The 20,593-nt window shown below is 33.3% G+C and overlaps 1 protein-coding gene across 2 annotated transcripts; it reads left to right on the top strand.

The window, feature by feature from the left end:
• Positions 1–8,458, top strand: LOC148625063 (neo-calmodulin-like). Of its 2 annotated transcripts, XM_088568302.1 has the most exons (5): positions 1–116; positions 2,627–2,654; positions 5,326–5,469; positions 6,703–6,945; positions 7,824–8,458. In XM_088568302.1, the coding sequence occupies exons 1-5, from the start codon at positions 114–116 to the stop codon at positions 7,853–7,855; spliced, it is 450 nt and encodes a 149-aa protein (XP_088424428.1). In that variant the 5' UTR covers positions 1–113; the 3' UTR covers positions 7,856–8,458. The 2 variants fall into 2 exon arrangements, with proteins under 2 accessions (XP_088424428.1, XP_088424427.1); XM_088568301.1 differs by lacking the exon at positions 7,824–8,458 and having other exon boundaries at positions 6,703–7,004.
• Positions 8,459–20,593: the final 12,135 nt, after the last annotated feature.

Here is a 20,593-nt window from a genome sequence, read left to right as displayed (position 1 = left end):
AATTTAACATATAAAATTTACCTGTTTTGCGAGAAACCGGAAATTGAGACACACCTGGGGAAACAAACTTAAGCACAACCAGTTTTTGTTTGTTTATTGTTATTATTGAGAACATGGTAGGTATCTAAAGCCGTTGATGATATAATAAACAAAAATAAAAATCTTCACCACACTATAGTGAAGTTGCATGTAACTCCTGTGAGTGGAGCTTCACACAGTAGTATATATTTCACGCTGTGATTCTTCAGAGGTCCTATCTCTATATAACGAAGCTGATATAATTTGTTTCTTTCAGGCTTTTGAGAAAATCATTGTATTTTAGTTTTGAATTTTGTATTACAACTACTTAAAAACCCCAAATATTAGTTAATTCATAGTGATTAAATGAAAAGTTTGGCATCATTATTGCAGTAAATGTCAAACTACATGTAATTACCTTTTAAGGTACTCTTTTTCAAGGGTACATCAAATTTACATATTTTTTTATTGATGTTCATGACCATTTAATATTAACATCGCTTTTTCACACAAGTTTAATTTATCTACTTTACATTAAAACCAGTTAATTTACCTATCAATGTTTTCATCAGATATTTTTATTGGTTTTAAGTAGCAGTAAATTGATTGATTGATGGAGTTTAACGTCCAAGCAGCAATATTTTAGCTATATTCAGACAATGAACATGAAATGGATGATAAAATGAACATGAAATGAAAAAAAGGGATGGGACACATGGATGATAGGGTCGACAAATTTTGATTGCCACTAGAAAAAGGGAGGGATGGGTAAGGTCGGGCAGTTTATCGTCCTGTGGCGGAGTGCAAAGGTTCCTACCATCAAATACCACAACAGGGTTCTTTAATGTGCAAGGAACGTGGCATCTTTCCCAACACGGTGCACCACTATGGTTTGCGGTCAGGTTTTCCGCATTATAGCCTGACAACCCCAGCATTTAACACGCCAGGGGTACCCCATTCCACCACCTGGGGCACACATCCCAGTTGCTCTGTGGGCAGAGCGTCTAGCCCCCCGGCTAGGTTTCTGAGCACTATTTAGTCGCCTTTTACAACAAGCTTAGCGCTGCTGCAGGCCTATTCTTTTAATACCTGGACCTGCACGGGGAAGTAGCAGTAAAGCTAAGAATCATGCAAAATGTGATACTTGGTTGGAAAGCCTACATATTTTTATTTTTGATATTTTATTTAAAATGCTTAAGTAGACAGATGATTACATGTAGCTTTTCACAGAACCTTTGTTCATAAGAGGTAAAAATTGTATAAAATGCACTGTAGAATTTAAAATTATGGGAGATAATTCTGTAAAGGACATTTAAATACAATAGAAACTGTGGGATTGCAATGAATAATTATACATTTCATCATATAGACTTACAAAGCAACTGAATGTAAAAATGTGTAGCCCTTTCTAGGGTGTATCACATTTTACAGAATTTGCATGATTCTTTCAAAGACTGCTACTTAAGTCTTCTGCTGAACACCAAAATGAGAATATCAAATAAAAATTTTACAAAATAGATCCAATATGTAAGGCATATTACCAGTATGTGATAATATAGAACTAAATTTTAAAAAGGTTATTTGTGCCTAGCTGAGCCCTTTTTGAAGTTAATGGTGTTGTTTAATTATCAAAAGTCAATAATACAAGCCTGTCAAGTTTTTATATACATGTAGCTTTAAGTATGAGGTTGAAAACTTACTGGAGTTTTGTTTCAATTTGTTAAAGGCTTGACCAAGCGGTTACTTCAGGGCTGTTAATACATGCAGTTAATACACACCATACAAAATTACTTATAGCTATTTTTAACAAGATAATGATGTCAATAAATTATCAGTAGTCAATAATACAAGCCTGTTAACATTTTTAGGCCTTGAGCATGAGGTTGAAAACTTCCTGAAATTTTGTTTCAATTTGTTAAGTCTCATGTGAGACTCACTGCATGGACAAATTAGACAAAACAGGCCTGTTAATACATGTAGTTAATAACACCTCATACAAAGTTCCTATAACTATTCTTAACACATCTTGAGATCCAAATCAACTGGCTTTTGTAAATTCAGCATGATGACCTCTAGTGGCTCAACAAAATTTGTTACATATTTACATTCAAACCCTTGCCACTATATGTACATTTTGTACATATTTATGTGTACATATGTACTACCAATTAGAGAATAGTATATCTGTTTACATATACCTTCACCATCATTACTTAAAAGTATGATTGCCAAGCTTACAGCACTGTCTTAAATCAGTTACAGGGGCATAAATCAAAGATTTTTGATTTCCAAAAATTGAATTTGATAAGAATACTTTCAGTAAATCTTTCTTTTAAAGTAATTTTATATACAAATGAGTTGGAAAAATTCGATCCCAAATAAACAACTTTTAAAACAATTAATATTTTTTTCTATCTATAATAATACCATTACATATGTATCTACAAAATATAAATGATAAAGTTTTTCACAAAATATCTACTGAGAACTTTTTTCAAGAACATGTATAAACCATGTGCACAAAATTTCAGTTTAAATTTGAATAGTATGGGTGATGGGGACACAATTAAATGTGATATTTTTTAAATTGTTTCTTCTTTATTTTCAGTCCAAATTATCACAACAGCAGTTAGAGGGTTTGTATATATACTATTTTGTTTCACTATGCCATCAAGGACTACATATTTTATACATTTAATGGTTCTGGTTACACCACAGGTCTGCTTGATCAGCTGATTAAGGACAGACTCAATCTGTGCATCAATATTAGTTATGCTTATTTTTTAGGCCCTCCTTCTAAGTTGCTGCCTGTTGCATTTTATTTAATTTTGCTAAATGTGTCTTAATACTCTGACAATAATAACAATTCCACACTCAAGAAATCTGGAAAATGTATAGGAGTTGATAAGGCTATTTTTACAGTACAGAAAGAGACATACCTTGTCTAAACATCGATATAGTGGTGTACCACTTTTAGAGTGGTTCCCAATAATTATTTTTCTATAAGAGATTTTTCCTTACTTTTTTATGTATTGTGAGTGGTTAACTCTTATTACATTAAATGCAGAATTAAGTATAAAAATATCTTTAAAAACTAAAAAAATGTTTATTGCCACTCTAAAAATGGTACAACACCATGCCAGTGATCAGTCATGGTATGTCTCTATCTCTACTGGATTTTTGTGTAGTCTTCTATTCATTACTTAAAAAGTGATTTTTTTTAAAACTATAAGAATGCCAAGAACAAGCACTCAGATATTTGTGACCATCTCTCAATATCCATCAATCTAATCAAAATTAGATCTCTCACTTGCTCCCTGTTGATATTTTGCATGTGAGCATGGAGCATGTCAATAACAAGGGGAGCAATGGAGAGTTCTAATTGAATATCGATGAAAGTAATCTACCATGACAATGTTACATTTATATACTACCCTATATTTAAAGATTATTATATTGTATTTTTCAATTCCGCCCATGTATCAACACAATACTTCCAAATCAAGCCCAAGAACCAAGAAGTTTGATTACTGATATTGGTCTAGAGATGATGCAAGGGGCAAAATGGAAAGATGTCATAATAGTTTTATCACATATTTGAATCATAACTTTTGATGACTATTTCAAGTCATATTTGATTGTAATTATTTTATTAATAAACAAATTATTTGATTTATTATCAGAATATTAATGACACTGTCTTAACCAACAACATTACCATTGACAACAATATTGCCATAGACATCAACTAATAACCAGTTATCAGCTCTGGGCTGATATTGGATTGACATCCGCACAAAAAATGTATCAGTAAGGCACTGAAAATCTGATTACTGATAAAAAAGTGGTAATTTGACTTAAGTAAGTCACTGTAATTTCATTTTATCACTGGCTGGCCATTCATGTCACATTGTTTTACCCTGAGCGATAGCACTGGGTTTAATAAGAACATAAAAGCCAGTCGGTGGTAAAACAATGATAAAATGGAGTTTCTGTGATTTATTTTGATTCTAATATGTCTAGTTTCTTCTTATTTTTTAATATATTGTAGACGCAGCCTATGTGTTGCACAAGATGTTGGTCATGTGTTTATCACTTTTTTTACCATGGCTGTGGTCTAAAGCGCTTTGAAGCACATCAAATTAGAATTGACATTTTACTATGTTCTCCCCATAAATTTGAAATTACACAGTACTTATTTTTATAACACAGCTCTTTAAGCCTTTCTTCAAGATTATAGTAGAGTGCATAAGAGTAATCAAGGAACCAAGATTCTAGCAGAAATCAAAAGGATATAATCTGGGGACGAAGACCAGACACGGAAAACAGACAAATACAACCAAGAACATAAAATAACTAAAATAATACATTCAAAGAAACAAAAGTAAATGAGCAAATAGGACTCCACTTAAAACTGGGAGCATGAAGCAGGTGCAGTAGTAGGGTAAGTGTCCTCTGCTTTTCTAGAAACACCCGCTGAGTCGCTCTTAAAAAGTCAAGTTCAGGATAGACAAGAGAGGAAAGGAAAAATGACATGCTGAACAAATCAGTTTTCATTGTGCAGATTGATACACTGTAAGGATCCATGAGTTCATGATAACGACCACAGAACTTCTGTAATGATGACTTTAATGTGGTAGCAATATAACCCAGAAGCCTAATTGTAAGAAGTCTAGTGTGATACAAAAAAGTCTTGGTAGTTACGGCAAGCTCTGGCATAACGTATGAGTTGTAATATGAAAACTCCATATGCAGGTGCTGAAGGGATGTTGCCACAGATGAAAGGAAAGTTGATAATACTGAATGAAAAGTGATCACGTTTGTAGTATAGTTTGGTCAATAGTTTTCCTTTACCAAAGATCTCTTATTGTAGGTCAAGATATGAGGCTGACTTCAGATTGTTTGTAGTATCCTTTATCTCAAGTTCTTTGAGGTAGATACAGTGTATCAAATCCCAGAAACTAGGATTGTTTAATGATAATACATCATCTATATAGCGGAAACTAAGATTAAAGGATCTTGCAAAACAATGGGTCTAGCTATACTGCATTCTTCAGTAGCTTAAATTAATTTCTAATAGCAGAGTCCTAAACATTATAGCAATGCAATGAACAGTGCCATAATGGCCTGGGGAGAACTCAGGATAAAGTGTTAAGTGTTGGCATAAAAAGTAGATGCTAAGAATCAAGGAACTGGAAACATATACTAAATGTGTAAACTCAAATTTGGCCTTTTTTTGATGGTTCAGCAGTCTAGCATATCCAGAACTGTTTTTCTATATCTACTAATTTTTCTTCTTATTTTCAGAGCTGAAAGAAGCATTTATTATATTTGACAAGGACAATGACAAGAAAGTTAATATGAATGAACTTGCTACAATCATGAGGTCAATTGGCTTCAGTCCAACCCAGTCAGATCTACAAAGTATTGCCCAGGAAGCTGGAGCACATGGTAAAACTAAAAAAACTGTGCCTTTGTTTAGACTATATTTTTATACCCCTACTCATTTGAGTGTAGGCTTTATTGCAATCACCTTGTTTGTTGGTCAGTCTGTCCATTCATTACACTTTTCATAACATATTTCTCAGCTTTGTATGTAATAGGGAATGCTTAGATATTTGGTTTATTGTGTTTGGATGATGACTTGTACTGCGTATCCCCTTTTCAGGTTCCTCACTCATCTACTTTCTGTTTACTGGTTGAGTAAGTAATTTTCAAGTGGTACATAATGGAAATTTTTGTAACAGATTTTCCAATTTAGTATATAATAGGGAATGCTTAGATATTTGGTTTATTGCTTTTGCATGATGACTTGTACTGTTTCTTTCTTTCCCAGCTTCGACTGAAATAGTTGAGTGGGATATTCTCAGCATGACAGAGCGTTCAACATCTTGTTAGGGGTTAACAATCCATCGGTGCAATTGCGGTCAGATTCCTCATTTACCTAAACTGGAAGTAAAAAAACAAGTACTGACAGCAAAAAAAAACAGCTAAATTTGCAGTGTGGAAAACATTTAAGATTATCATAAACTGTTAGGGATAAAGGCTAGTGATTACCTACAGGTGTGACATTGTGTCATTTTTATTTATAATTCGTTAAAATTTAATTCAAATAACATAAATGTGACCTATCTGTGAATATTCTTATACAACTAGGAACATCAGCAAAAATTGTGTGATGTGTATCGGATTGTGATGGAGAAGAATTTTTATATCCCTACTACGTAAATACCACTGCACAAAATAATAAGTGGCTACAACTCTTAAGTTTTCATACTTGCACATGATTGGATATCTTAGAACATTGTCTTATTCACATTAATTACCAAACTTTAACTGATTTACTAGTAAAACAGAAATGTTTACAAAGTTGTACAAGCTACTCTCTAACAAAAATGTATTATTTAAGTGCTTCAGTTAGACAAAACTGCTCTGCCTTTGCAGGATAGTAAATTCACTGAAAAATGTAACCAGTGCAGCTCAAATTTTACGTACTATTGCTGTGAAGATATTTTAACTTTCTTGAATTTCAAACCTGTTATGCCAAAAGGTTACCAGTTTTAGGTGAGGAGGGGGGTCAGGCTTTTTTTTTTTTTTTCGACTCTTGATATGCAAAAAAAGTACTACAAAAATGGTTTAATTGCATTTTATTTGTTTTAACTCACAAAAAAATCTAATTTACAGGCAACAAGTTATTTGATTTCAATGAGACCCAAAGTATTATTTCAAGAAGAGCTCCACCCCCTGAAAAAGAAGACACAATTAGAGATTGCTTCCGAATTTTTGACAAGGATGGCAATGGTTACGTTAGTGCATCAGAGCTTCGACATGTTTTAACAAATCTTGGAGAACGATTAACAGATGAAGAAGTAGATGAAATGATACGAGAAGCTGACATTACTGGTGATGGACAAGTTAATTATGATGGCAAGTATACAAGTATATGTGAAAAGACTATGTCTTCTTATTGAGTTCTGTTGATAAATATTTTGCTTTTTCCTCCAGGTGGAAAAACAAATCAGGAATCAGTAATAATACACAAGACATGTAACCAGATTGTTTTTATTTCTGGTGAAAATACAAAAAAAATCTTAACAGCTCATTAGATATACATTTAGTCTTGCACAAACAAAATTTTTGGGAGATCATATTGGATTAAAGTTTTAAGTCAATCATTTCTACATGCACTGGTCTTGACATCAACAATATTGCCAATTAAAAACAGTTGACAAAAAAAGGTGTTCACCCAGTCAATCATTTGTTCATAACTTTTAAGAGGTAGCAATTCATGTAGCACCAATCTTTTTAACCAATAAGAACTATTTTTCATTATTGCAAAAAATAATGACTGTGTATATGATTAATCTAATTAAAATTTGATCCATCAACTGTTCCATTTAGTCACTGCATGTAGGATCTAACAACACTCGATTCTACATTCTGTTCAGAAGACCTTTTTCAGAATCCTCAGGGTTTTCCCTTTGAGTAATGCTATCAAAATCATGAAAGATGAAATCTGATTGGCTGATGAGAAAGGTCTTCAGAATAAAAAGTTGAATGGAGTGTTGTTAGATCCTACATGCAGTGACTGAATGGAACAATTGGTAGGTCTACCTTTTGTTATATTGGTATATAATCAGAACTTACTTAATGAAATACTCGTGTATCTGATGCAGGATTTTCTTCTACATTTCAGAAGTAAAATCACCTTAACCAAAATTTTTATAAAAATATAATTTAAATCAAAAGCACTTTTTTTCTAGCTATAAAGCCTTTTTTTAAAATTTTCTTTATTATTATTGCAGAATTTGTAAAGATACTAACCACTGGAAGATAGGTGGACAGTTTGACACAGGGTTTTGTAGAAATAGTAGCTGCTTGGTTGTGAACAAGGGATATATATATATATTGGTTGTGATTTATGCAAAACAAAACAGTTGCTGTATCTTGCTGAACACTGTCTACTGCAACATATACTGCTTAGCAGGAAGATTATTGTAGTTGAATACTACTCTGTGAAATTTTAATCGATAATCTTTTGATGGAGTATTTCACATATTTGATAAATATGTCATTTGCTTTCAGTTTATCTTTATCATAGTTTTGTTATTGTTGTAAAATGTTTTCCATTTTTAGAACATTTTGTTAGTTCATTGGGAACAAAACTTCAGGTATTGTTTGGTTGAGAGAATTTGGTACATGCACCAGCAAAACTGTCTATTAGATATTAGGAGTTAGGAGAATTTAATTATTACAAGTCTTCCCTGCTATTCAGTATATGGAGGTAAAAAAACACAAATTTCATGAATTCCATACAGCTTTACAATTGTTTTATTATTGATTTACTAATTGATTAATATTTGGTGATCTTTGTAAGGTTGGATCTGTCATATTTTTATATGTTATACTTTATAAGACATAAAATATTTATTATAAGTCAGTGAGTGTTTCTCTTTATTAAAGTATTGCAGCAATAATAAGGTTGAGGCTACTTTAGGTAAAATAAAAAATCATGTTCCCAATTGTAGAACTTATTTTTACCCGTGTCACCAAAGGTGGAAGTAGGTCTAGAAGTTAGGTTCGTCTGTCCATCTGTCTGTAAGACAATGAGATATCAACTTATCACAAATCCTAAAACTACTCCACAGAAATTTCTGAAGCTTGGTATGTAGAAGGAACATCATATGTATTTGTGCATATTATCGGGAAATTTTGATTCTCTGATTTTAATGGGAGTTATGGCCTTTTGAAATTAGAAATTTACAAAAAATCATCATGTATCAGCTTATATATAATTCCTATGAAACTACCCAACAGAATTTCATATAACTTGGTTTTCAGTAAAAATATCATACGTAGTTATGCATTTTATCAGGAAATTTGGATTCTCTGATTTTTATGGGAATTATGCCCCTTTGAACTTAGAAATTTATCATAAATCATCATGAATCAGCTTGTCATTGCAACTCCTCAGAAACTACCCTACAGAATTTTATTAAACTTGGTATGTAACAAGAATATCAGATGTTGTTGCACATATCATCAGGAAATTTTGATTCTCAAATTTTTATGGGCGTTATGCCTCTTTGAACTAGACATTTATTGTAAATCATCATGTATCAGCTTGTCATAAACTATCCAACAGAATTTCATTGAACTTAGTATGTATCAAGACCACCATATGCTTGCGCATATTATTAGGAAATTTTGAATCTCTTGTACTTAACAGAGTTTTGCCCCTTTGAACTTACAAATTTACCCAAAATCATCGTGTATCAGCTTGTCATTGCAACTTCTCTAAAACTACCCAACACAATTTCATAAAACTTGGTATTACCAAGAACACCATATGTTGTTGTGGATGTAATCAGGAAATTTTAATCTTCTAATATTTAGGGGAATTATGGTCCATAGTTCTGTATATCCATCTGTTACACTTCTTTTTTGTCCCATTTACCTCAGGAACCATAAATCACAGCTACAGTGCGACACTGGTCCTGACATTGATAGCTCTAGCCTGTTGTGCAAGGAAAAATGTTGTAACTAAAATTTTTATAGCCTAAATACCAAATGTTTGGAGATATGTTTAGTTCTAAGCAGGTTCAAATATGTAGAAACTTATTAAAAGGTATATATGGATTTTTAATGTGCCTCCATTCCTATGATTTGATACTTATTAGGAATTGTATTACGAAATTCAAAGTTCATGAATCAGAATATACTCTAATATTGAAGTTTATAGCATTTTGACTTTGAGTAATTAGTGATGTATGCATGTTTACAGGAATGTAATTAAGTCTATATATTACATTCACAATATTTATAAGACCCAAAAACCTTGAGGTGGTGTGATGGTAAAGAGCATTAAACACTTAAATACCCTGCAGATAATTTATAAAAGAGGACACACCTCATAAAAAGGTTGTTAACTTTTGAAGTATACAGGTATCTGTCCATCCTCATGTCCTGCAATAACTTGAAATGCTTCCAGGGATTTAAAATAGATTTCCTTTGTAGAATTTGTGTTGGAAAGGAAGGAAGCTTCCTTTCTTTATTCTTTTTTTTTCTTTTTCTTTTTCTTTTTCTTTTTTTTGTTGTTGTTGTGTTTTTCTTTTCAAATTTGTGGTACTTTGAATGCAGAAATAGGTCTACATGGACGTTTTGCTTTTGAAGGTATCATCATGCTGTCGTCCGTAGACACTCCATATCCAGATACTATTGACCATCGTCAGAATCGGCCGTCGGTTTCCAAAGATGGACAATTAAGTGAATAGATCTTTATGAGATTATACCACTATTAAGGTGTCATACCACAAAAGGAAGCGGAGATTGGACTTGAACCATTAGGAAATAAGGGCCAAAAACTGCCAGAAACAAGAATTTTCATAATGTCCAGACAATAATGTTAGTAAATGTGACTGGATCTCTTTGAAATTGTACCAAATTTCATTGCCAAAAAGGACGGCTGTGATTGATTTTGTTGGTTGTGCTCGTTTATGAATTAGGGACCAAAAAGGGTTCACTGCAATTCTGATCAATTTATTTTCCTGTGTCAAATATTCAATGGCAGACAAAATTCAGAGCTATGTTAAGCTTGAATAATGTGTCCATACTTGTCCCATGTTCATGGTTTGACCTCTGCGGTTGTATCAAGTTGCGTCCAGCAAAACATTTTATTACCAGTAAAATGACAACAGTTTATTGCTAATTTTGATTTTTTAACCTTTAAAATATTTCAATGAAAAGGTTATTCATTTTACTAAGATAAACTTGATCTATAAAGTGTTTCATTTACAGTTGTATTTTAGCAATTGTCCCATCAATAATAATAGATACCGGTATTAAAATGTTTTAATGATACGATGTAATTGTTTATAATTGGCAGATCTGTCTGCATTAAAAAATATGCATGGTATATTATGACTGAAGAGTAATTGTCTTAAAATTGTCATATTACTAATCCTAATGTTTAAACGGTGTCTTTAACCTTTGTGGAAAGCTATGATCGAACAAGAATGAGACCGATCTAAAAAAAAAAAAAAAAACGGATGATAGTAAATATTTTGAAATAAAATGTATGGACTGAGATTAAAATGAAAGTAATATTTAGTTGACATAGGTTGCTAGTGAAATAGAATATAAAAAATACAAATACAAATATTTATTCGTCCAAACACATTTACGATAAATGGTTACGGCACAATACACAAATCCAAACATACAAGAAATGACAGTTCTAAGAATAACCATATTGAAAACGATGTGGAGCGGATGTGCCTTAAACTAATACTTTATTACGAAAGATGAGGATTGCAGATTTTTGTGTCAAACAATGCTATGTGTTTGCATTGTTTTTATAGTAAAACTGTTTGTTAAACAAACACGGATCGGTGTAAATTAAAACCTTACTAATGTCATTTATATAAATTTTCACATACTCTACCCCAGCAAATATATATATTATACAAAGAGACATTATAATATAACGACTGGATTTTTCGTGTTAATTAGATAGTTGTTAATTCAAACTAAATTTATCAGTATATAAATTGGTAGCCCAACCTCCGAAACCATTTTGATGCATCACCCAGTTTATCGTGCATATATAAAATTTTGAGTCTTCCTTTGCATGAGACCGACATGCTTTGGTGTTCATGTCATTGTACGTGTCTCTGGAACTAGGTGTCCAGAAACTAAGCGCTTTCAAGTGACACGTATGTGTCTATACGACAGTTAGTAGCACTTGAGATATATAGCTCATCAACTGATAAATAGATGTAGCTACAAGTAGTTGAGAGGTACATGTTTCAAAGGACAGAATTTATTTCAACGATTGTGGCTTAAATTTCAATGATTTGACAGACGATGCCACGTGAATTTTGGTAAATTGGATGAGCTTCGTAATAATTATGGTGAATTCAAATACAAGTTTAATATTAACCACTTACAATAATATAGTGCCTAAATACGTTTCAAGTTGATCCCCGTTCTTTGCTTTTACCCTATTATTTTTTGCGCCGTAAAAATTCATACGACTGATATAAATTGATTCAGTACACGAGTACTTTGATTCACTGCAATCTCTTTCATCTTGGCACGCATAAAAATCTTCATAAATTTTCATCCGTAGTTTTCTTATGATGTTTTGTTTTCAGAAACCATCAATCTGATCTTAAAATAATGGAACCACGTCTCTCATACAGACGCTCGGCTTGGCGAAATTGCTTAAAAATTCTAGATATTTTACAATTGTCTAGCCTTTTTTTTTTCGTTTTCATGATTATTTGCATATTTATGAAAAAAGATGCATTAACTGAAATAACATTTCAATGTGTTGTTCCTTGATTTCTGAAACTGTACTGAAGTTATCGAAAAGTTAAAAAGGTTAAAAATGACCAAATTGCTTCTATATCTGGTTCTATGGTGGTAATTTTAACTTGTAATAAGCTCTTTCACAATAAACCATCAGTCCTGTGCTCGAATGGCACGGCGTGTAACCGCCCCTTATATACATTTTAATTTTCATGTCCTATTATAACTTTCATTTACAAATCAGTTTACTGTCGTAGAATACTGTTATTGTCTATCGTATGTAGACATTTTGGTGTCCAGACAATAACTTCTGTATTAGCATTGAACTACAATGTGTCATACCAATACTGATTTTGGGGATTGTGACTTGAACCGTATAGGAATAACGGACAGAAACAAACATTTCCTGATGTCCGGAAAATAACTTGAACATGGATTTGTAAGTACATAGAACTACCGGTAAAACAAATCCACATACCAATAAAGGAAGGATTGGATTGATTTGTGGAATTTGAAAGAGTGCTAGAAACAATTTAGAAGCAATTTAAGCATTATTTAGATCTCCGGATAATATTTTAGATATACGCATGTAAGTGTGTAGAACTTCTGGTGTAGAAACTGTACCACAAATGATGACTTGGATGGATTTTTTGGGGTGGTGACATAAACCATATAGGAATTAGATGCTAAAAGCGACCAGAAACAAGAATTATCCTGATGTTCCGATGGCAACACTAGTAAAGGCTGGGACATATTTTCGGGGTTGGTGGTTTGAACCGTTTTAATATTAAGAGCCAATAATTAGGGATTTCCTGATGTTCAAGCAAGATATTGAGTAAAGATGAATGAATGATTTTTTTTTGTATTGTACCACAAAGTGCCATACCATCGAAGGAAGATTGGGAAGGCTTTGTTTGTTGTATCTTTTGGGAATAAAGTCCCACATTGTTTCTGGTCAATATCTTGTCATGTGTCAAACATTTGATTGTAATCCAAATTCATAGCTGTATCAAGCTTGTGTCCATACGCCAAAACTGGTCAGGGTTCACCGTCTGTTGTCGTATCAAGCTGCGCCCTGTGAAGCACCTTTTTGGATAAGTCTATAGTTGTACAATATGAAATGAACAAAAAATGTGTTACTCAATATTTCGAACTTCTAAGGCAGCGCAGTCGGTATAGTTTTACTTTTTACCCTATGACCTTAAAGACGCTCTTCTAAGGAAACACAAGTGGACCGGTCGCAATTATGTTTCCCGATTGCATGGCCAAAAACTTAGTTGCTTTCGAAAAAACTACCGAAAATTCTTATTGTTTCCTGAATGAAATGTAGAAAGCTGTAAGTAAAAATTAAGAACAAATTTTACTGCCTCTTTTTTTTTAAAGATACACGTAGTACTTATTTGTTTTATATCAGTTTTTAATAAATTTTTAGTCGAGAAAAGTCTTAGCAATCTGCCATAGGAATAATTTGATATTTTGTTTGCAGTTTGACCTTGATGGATTTGTACCGTCTGTAAGCGCAGATCAAATTAAATCCTGTTTTTTTTAGCAATCTTTTGTGGAAATGACTTAGAAAATGGGAAAAAAACTTTGGCTTAAGATCTCATTTTGTTTTATTGTATCATGTGGAACTTTTGCTTGTTGTTTCATCTATTTCTGTTCATTATTTATTTGACTTTAGTCGCGGCTGGGCATCCGCGTAGTATGGACACATTTCTATTAGTTTAACTGAAGTATGAATACTCTGTTGGTTTTGACATTGAAAACTCCCGTCATAGAACCTAATTAGTGATTGCTTCCGAATTTAAAGAAAACACAAAGCACCTTTTTTTTTTATTGAAGTATATAGCTTATATAGACCTTCACGATCTAATTCAAATTAAATTTGTATTACGCTACCCTCCATAAAAGCTTGACTTCGCACATCAGATCGTGTGTTCAATCAGATAGGGACCTTCAGTACAGTTTAGCTCGGAGAATGTACAGTACATAATGCAGAAAATTGTTTATATTAATCAATACATGTAGTTTAATATCTCTTCCTTAACTGTAAAATTAAATGTTTATAGTTTTGACAAGTTGGTGATAAAGTATTATAATTTCCAGGAACTCTATCTTTCACCGTAAGGGGGTTTCAATTACCTGCTTACAATAGTTTCCTGGAATCTGAAAAATTTAAAGGCAGTATTGTTGTATCTTGATGCTAAAAACCCTTCAGGAAAAATCTTAAATCATCTGTACAGAAAACAAATCTACTTTTATGATATGATAAGTTTCCCGCAGATAATTTTTCATTATCTTCCGCAGTGCAGAATTCTTGGTCAACAAAATTTATTTTTTTAAACATATCTCTGTTAAACGACGATATAGAGATACAGGGTGGCATCATTCATTCTCCCATCAAACCCATTTCTTACGATCGTTTGTTTCCCTGAAGTTAACTGCATGTTAATTTTGATCTCCCAACTACATTATCAAGTCGTAGCAAGGTAACTTTGTAATGAACGACCATTCATCCACTTTTCTTCTTTTTCTTTGGGTAATTGTTATGTCCTCTAGAGAAGGCGGTCTCGTGCGGGTCCGGGTGTCAAAAGAATAGGCCCACAGCAGGCTAAGCTTGTCGTAAAGGGCGACTAAATAATGCTCAGAACTCTGGCCGGGAATAGAGCGCTCTGCCCACAGAGCAACTGGATTGTGCGCCGGAGGTGGTGGAATTGGGTACCCCTAACATAATACATGCTTGGGTTGTCATGCCATAATACGAGAAACCTAACCGCAAACCACAGTGGTGCAACGTGTTGGGAAAGATGCCACGATCCTCGCACATTAAAGAACCCTTATGAGGTATTCTTCCGGAGTAGGAACCATTGGGCTCCGCCACAGGAGGCTATATTGCCCTACCCTACCCACCTCTCCCTATTTGCAGTGCAATCAAAGTTTGTCGACCCCCTTATCCTTGAATCCCATCCCATTTTTCATTTCATCATCATTTCATGTTCATTTTATCATCCATTTCATGTTCATCGCCTGGATATAGCTGAAATATTTCTGCTTAGGCGTTAAACTCCAACAATCATTCAACCAATCAATAGAGAAGGCTTACGTTATCAAGGATCTAATCAAGAAAGAATTATTTCCGAATCCTAACTAAAATTATTGTAGGATACTGAAAAACCCTTTGTTGGTTTACTTTTACAATACATGTAATTATTATGACCAATATAATGGAGTACGGTGGATCAATACAATAAAACTGTTACCTAACTAAAAAATTAAATGCCGCAATTTTTACCATCTTGTTTTGTGTTCTTTTTCATGTTCTACTTGTATCTTAGTGTCTGGTTTTACTGTTATGAGTTAAGTATCATACTGTGTTGGTGAGTCTTTTCCACAATTAACTTACTTAACAGATTGTATTCTCCCTGACTTCTATGTAACATTTCTTTTTGTTATGGACTGACGGGATCCTCAGTGCCCCCCCGACTCATGAACTCCATTTTTACACATTCCGAGTGTACCTGAAAAGTTGCGTTCATGGTGCACCATTCTATTCCATCTAAGACCTTCGATTTCTTTTATTTAAACTTAAAGTTTTGAATAACTATTACTCAATGACAGTAAGAAGATAAAACTTGAAAAACCGTATTACTGGGATTTTCAGATTAAATCTGAAATACCGCAGATTTCATGCACCTGTCCACAGTCAGGAGATGTTGGTCATTAATTCGTCTTCGTGTTGTATTTTACTTGCAGTTTTTTTTAATTGAAGAAATGTCGTCGTTCTGACACCGTGGATTCCATTTCTTTTCAGTTTGTTGTTTGGGCCTTTCATATATTACAAAGATATATTTACACTTGTTGAAGGCCTTTTGATGACATCTTTAAGTACTTTGTATTTAGATTATACGCTGCCTGGTGCATTTATAACGTTTCATATCCGGTCTTTTTTCTGTATTTTTAAACGCAAGAAAAGCCTCCGCTACACACTGAACTGAACCTGTAACAAGTGGTTTATTTGTGACGTAACAACTACAAAGGGACATTGACTTTTACGTCATAGTAAAAAAATTACAGTGTTCCCTTATATGTTTTATATAAATAATCAGAGAAATACATGGGGTTATGGTGTAGTGGTCCAACCCTTCCGGCGCATCTGATGTCACTCCAGTATCTCTTTTGTAAATGTACTAATTTATTTGTGCAGGGAGGACTCAAACGTTTCTATGAATTGGGTCCGGATCCAGACATTTTTTAAAAAGAGGGCTAATTCCAGGCTAGCATTTCTTCCCAAAACTGGGTCAAAATTAGCAAAGTTCTCGTGCAAAAAGTGGGGCTAAACACCCTGAACAACCCCTTGATTAACCTCTGTTGTGTGTTGCCTTAATTGTTGTTTTAACGTGTAATTATATTTTATTCTGTTGTCTACCTCGTGTATGTGGGTTGTCTGAATTTTCTGTTTTCCCAATTCGGTGATGTCGTGGTATTCTGATGTCACTAAATTGTCCTTCTACCCTGTTTTGATATTTCCGGTATTTAAGCCGATATTTTAAAAGAAATTGATGTGCCCCTCCTTTTTTTCCGTTGTCCTAGATTCCTATATTTTTTATACGAAAGCCAAGGTTATGGTGGTAATCAAGAGAATACAATCCAAGGACAAAGACCAGACATAGAAAACAGATATGCACAACAAAGAACATAAAGTAACTAAAATCATACATACAAAATAACAAAAGCAAATGAGCAACACGAACTCCACTGAAAAACCATTTCATTAAAGATCATTCATTTCACATTTTACACGAACAAAATAAAAAAAAAAGCAAAAACGAGTTTCTTTTCACATAGTGACATACGCATGTACATAGTATCAAGTATCACATTCCCAAAGATGTTTTGTATTATCGTATATTGACAGGAGGGACAAGGGTATACCACAATACATCCGCCTTAGCAACAACAAAGAAAAATAAAAACCTCGAATCGTGATGCATGTATGTGCATATTTAACAATTAACCTTCAAAGAGTACTTCAGAACAATGTTTATGAGTTACATTTGTGTGTGAAGAAAAACGTTTTATTCTTCTTGGATACGCTTTATGGTCCTTTATACTGGTTTCATTCTAGCTAAGAAAATTTTCATATAATTGCGCTCTGAAAAATGAAATCTACCCGTTGAGTAATTTATTTTGTACCTTTTCATTCTTGTGATATCATATTTATCGTTAATGAAATGACAATTGGTACCCCTATATAGCAGGTATTATATAGATTGATAGCCTCCTGGAAGAAAATAAAGTTCAAGTTTTGAAATGCCCCCTATCCTTAACAACAACAAAAATAAAAAACAAAAACAAAAACAAACTAATAAACAAAAAAATAAGACGTGATCTTATAGTTGAGAAAATAATACAAAGTATGCTTAAGTTATTGACATTGTAAATGAAACGTTTGTATGGCTGAGAGTATCCAAAGATCTTACAGGCAGAGGAATGGTCTATTTACACACTGCCACAGAACTTCTCATTCTATCAGACATATTATATTGACTTATTCTATGAATTCTATGAATTAGAAATGTTCAAGTGAATGTTGAGATGTGTTGTATTTTGCAACGCTAGAACTGGTAATCTGCATGATTTTGTTTAAAGAAAAGATAGTTGTCATGAATAGGGTAGATGGATTGTTTACTTACGTTGCTGACGAGACTCTACCCGACATAATAAAGCCAGACTTAACGACTATGGGACAAACTTGTCAACGTATACGTATGTAAGAATATTTACATGTAATTATATTGAAGCAGTGGCCTACGTATTCTGAATGGACGCCATCTATATGGCATGGTGAATAAATATACTTACACTGGTTCAAGAGGTATGAGTGTCAGACTATGTCTTGACTAAATCGAATAATTTCGAATTAGTATCAAAATTTATTACAAGCATATTTACCGTAAAGTGATCATGTGCCTTAATTTACACACCAGTTTAATGTAAACTACGGTATTCCATACAAAGTATTGATAATGAGAATGAGAAATGAATCTCAGATCTTTAAATGGGACAATGATTCTGCTTTTAATGCTCTGTTAAAAAATTCTGATAGACTGAGGGAAAAACTGGATAATACTGATGTCACCTCTCAAAAGCAAATGGACTCAGCTAAAATAACTTTTCTGGAGAAGTTTTTGAGCAGGAAAAAATGCCAAATTCGAAGAGATACTACGGTTCATAGAGTAAACATATCGATAAACCATGTTTCGACTAAAAAGGAATACAAAGGTTATGAGCGTAGTAAAAGACTGTATTGTTGTTTGGTGGATTATCAAAAAGGTGTTCGATTCTATAGATCGTCTATGTTTATGGTATAAGTTAGCGAAAGTAGGTATAAGAAGAAAATTGTTAACTGTTTTGAAGTGTATGTATAACAATGTTAGAACATGGATACGCTTCAATAATTTTAAATCTAATTTTTTTCAGTAACAGTTTGGGAGTAATGCAAGGTGAAGTTCTCAACCTGTTTTATTTTCACTTTATGTTAATGATTTTACACTCGAGTTTATATCAAAAGCTGTCCTCTGGAATTTCCAGACATAACGCTAGTTTTATTGATGTATGCAAACTACACAATGTTGATGTCTGGAACTGTATATAGAATATCTGCAATATGTTTTTAAAACACTGTCGATTTATACAGAGAAATGGAGTCTTATAGTGAATGTTAAGAAAAAAATGTTGTGTTTCGTAAAGGTGAAACAACTAAACTTATTATGAAGAATTGGTATATAATGGTCAAAAGTTGGATATTTATGTATATTATTGCATTATAATTAAATTTCTTATAAAACACAGGTATTGTACTGAACAGAGCAGGAAAGCCATGCAGCAATGTACCAAAATGTATTATCGTCTGTTAATTGACTAATTTACGTTAAATTAATTGAACGTAAGTTTATGAAGACAGGTGTTCGAGTAAGCAGATTTGAGTGGTAATTAAAAGAATAAAGACAGTCATACACCACAAAGAACACGAAATGACCAAAATAACACGTACAAGAAAACAAAAGTAAATTCGCAACATGGACTCCACTCCTGCGAACATGGACTAGGTAGAGTAAGCATCCTCTGCTTCTCTGAGGTAGGCGAAAGAGGAAAGAAAAACTTTAAGACGTTCTGACTTTTTAACCTTGTAGAGACACGTCCCTCTTAAGAAGCCTATTTGTAAGAAATTAACACGGTATAATATTCGATAGTCTCTGACATAATATATAAGTTGTGATATGAAAAGTGCTAAAGGACTGCTGCCACCTATGAAAGTAAAGTGAGAAGTCATCGCGTTTGTCGCATAGTTTGGTCGTCATTTTTTTCATCGATTTCTGATAGCAGGTCAAGATATTCTGATATCATACAGATTTCATAATGTCGGTAGTGTCTTTCATTTCAAGTTCTTTGGGGTAAATGCCAAGGACGGGTGCAGGATTTTAGATAAAGAGGGTGCACAGTTAAAATTTTTTAGGTTAACTTTTTGAAATATTCTTGAGTGAGTGCAATGTAGAAATCTTTTGTGGCAAAATTAGTGAGAAATTAAAGTTTCGACCTAAAACCGCCTAAATCTACCCCTGACAACCCATGATTTGCAAATTTTTGGGGAGGGGAGCACGCCCGCCACGCCCCCGCCTGAATCCACCCCTGTATAATGTATATACAATGTATAAAATCCCCGAAACTAGGATTGTTTAAAGACAACGCGTCATCTACACAGCGGAAAATTAGATCAAAGGATGAAATATTTCGACGTTGTTCCTTTTTATTAATAATATCAGGTTTATAGGTCGGCGAGAAATCAGAGATGAAAAATTCCGGGAAATAAAATTATTTCTTTTTATTACATTTGAAACTTTTACTGCATTTAGTTTCTTTAAATGGTTATTTTGCAAGCGAATTGAGATTTTTGTAACCGAAGCGGATCAAATAAAAAGCAGAATGTGTATTGGCCTAGTGTTTTGACAATTTAAATGTCATTTTGACAGTTCAACACGTGGAATTTAGGGGGCGTGGCATATGCATATTATGTAGTATACGCTATTTAAGAATATATAGTGATGTTCACAACCTATGTCATTTAGACCTATTCTATGATGAATTAAGCCAATGTTTATATGAAATTGGTGCACGTTTTGGTATATTCCGACTAAAATTTGCAATATATTCTTGTCTGTTCCACTTGGATAAATCTCGTGACTTTGAGTGTACACATAACGTT

Source organism: Perna viridis, chromosome 2, assembly GCF_037379345.1.
Source record: "Perna viridis isolate PV_CMFRI_1.1 ecotype Kerala chromosome 2, ASM3737934v1, whole genome shotgun sequence".
Taxonomy (NCBI): Eukaryota; Metazoa; Mollusca; class Bivalvia; order Mytilida; family Mytilidae; genus Perna; species Perna viridis.
Note: the sequence above shows the minus strand (reverse complement) of the source record. Positions and strands in the feature narration are given on the sequence as shown.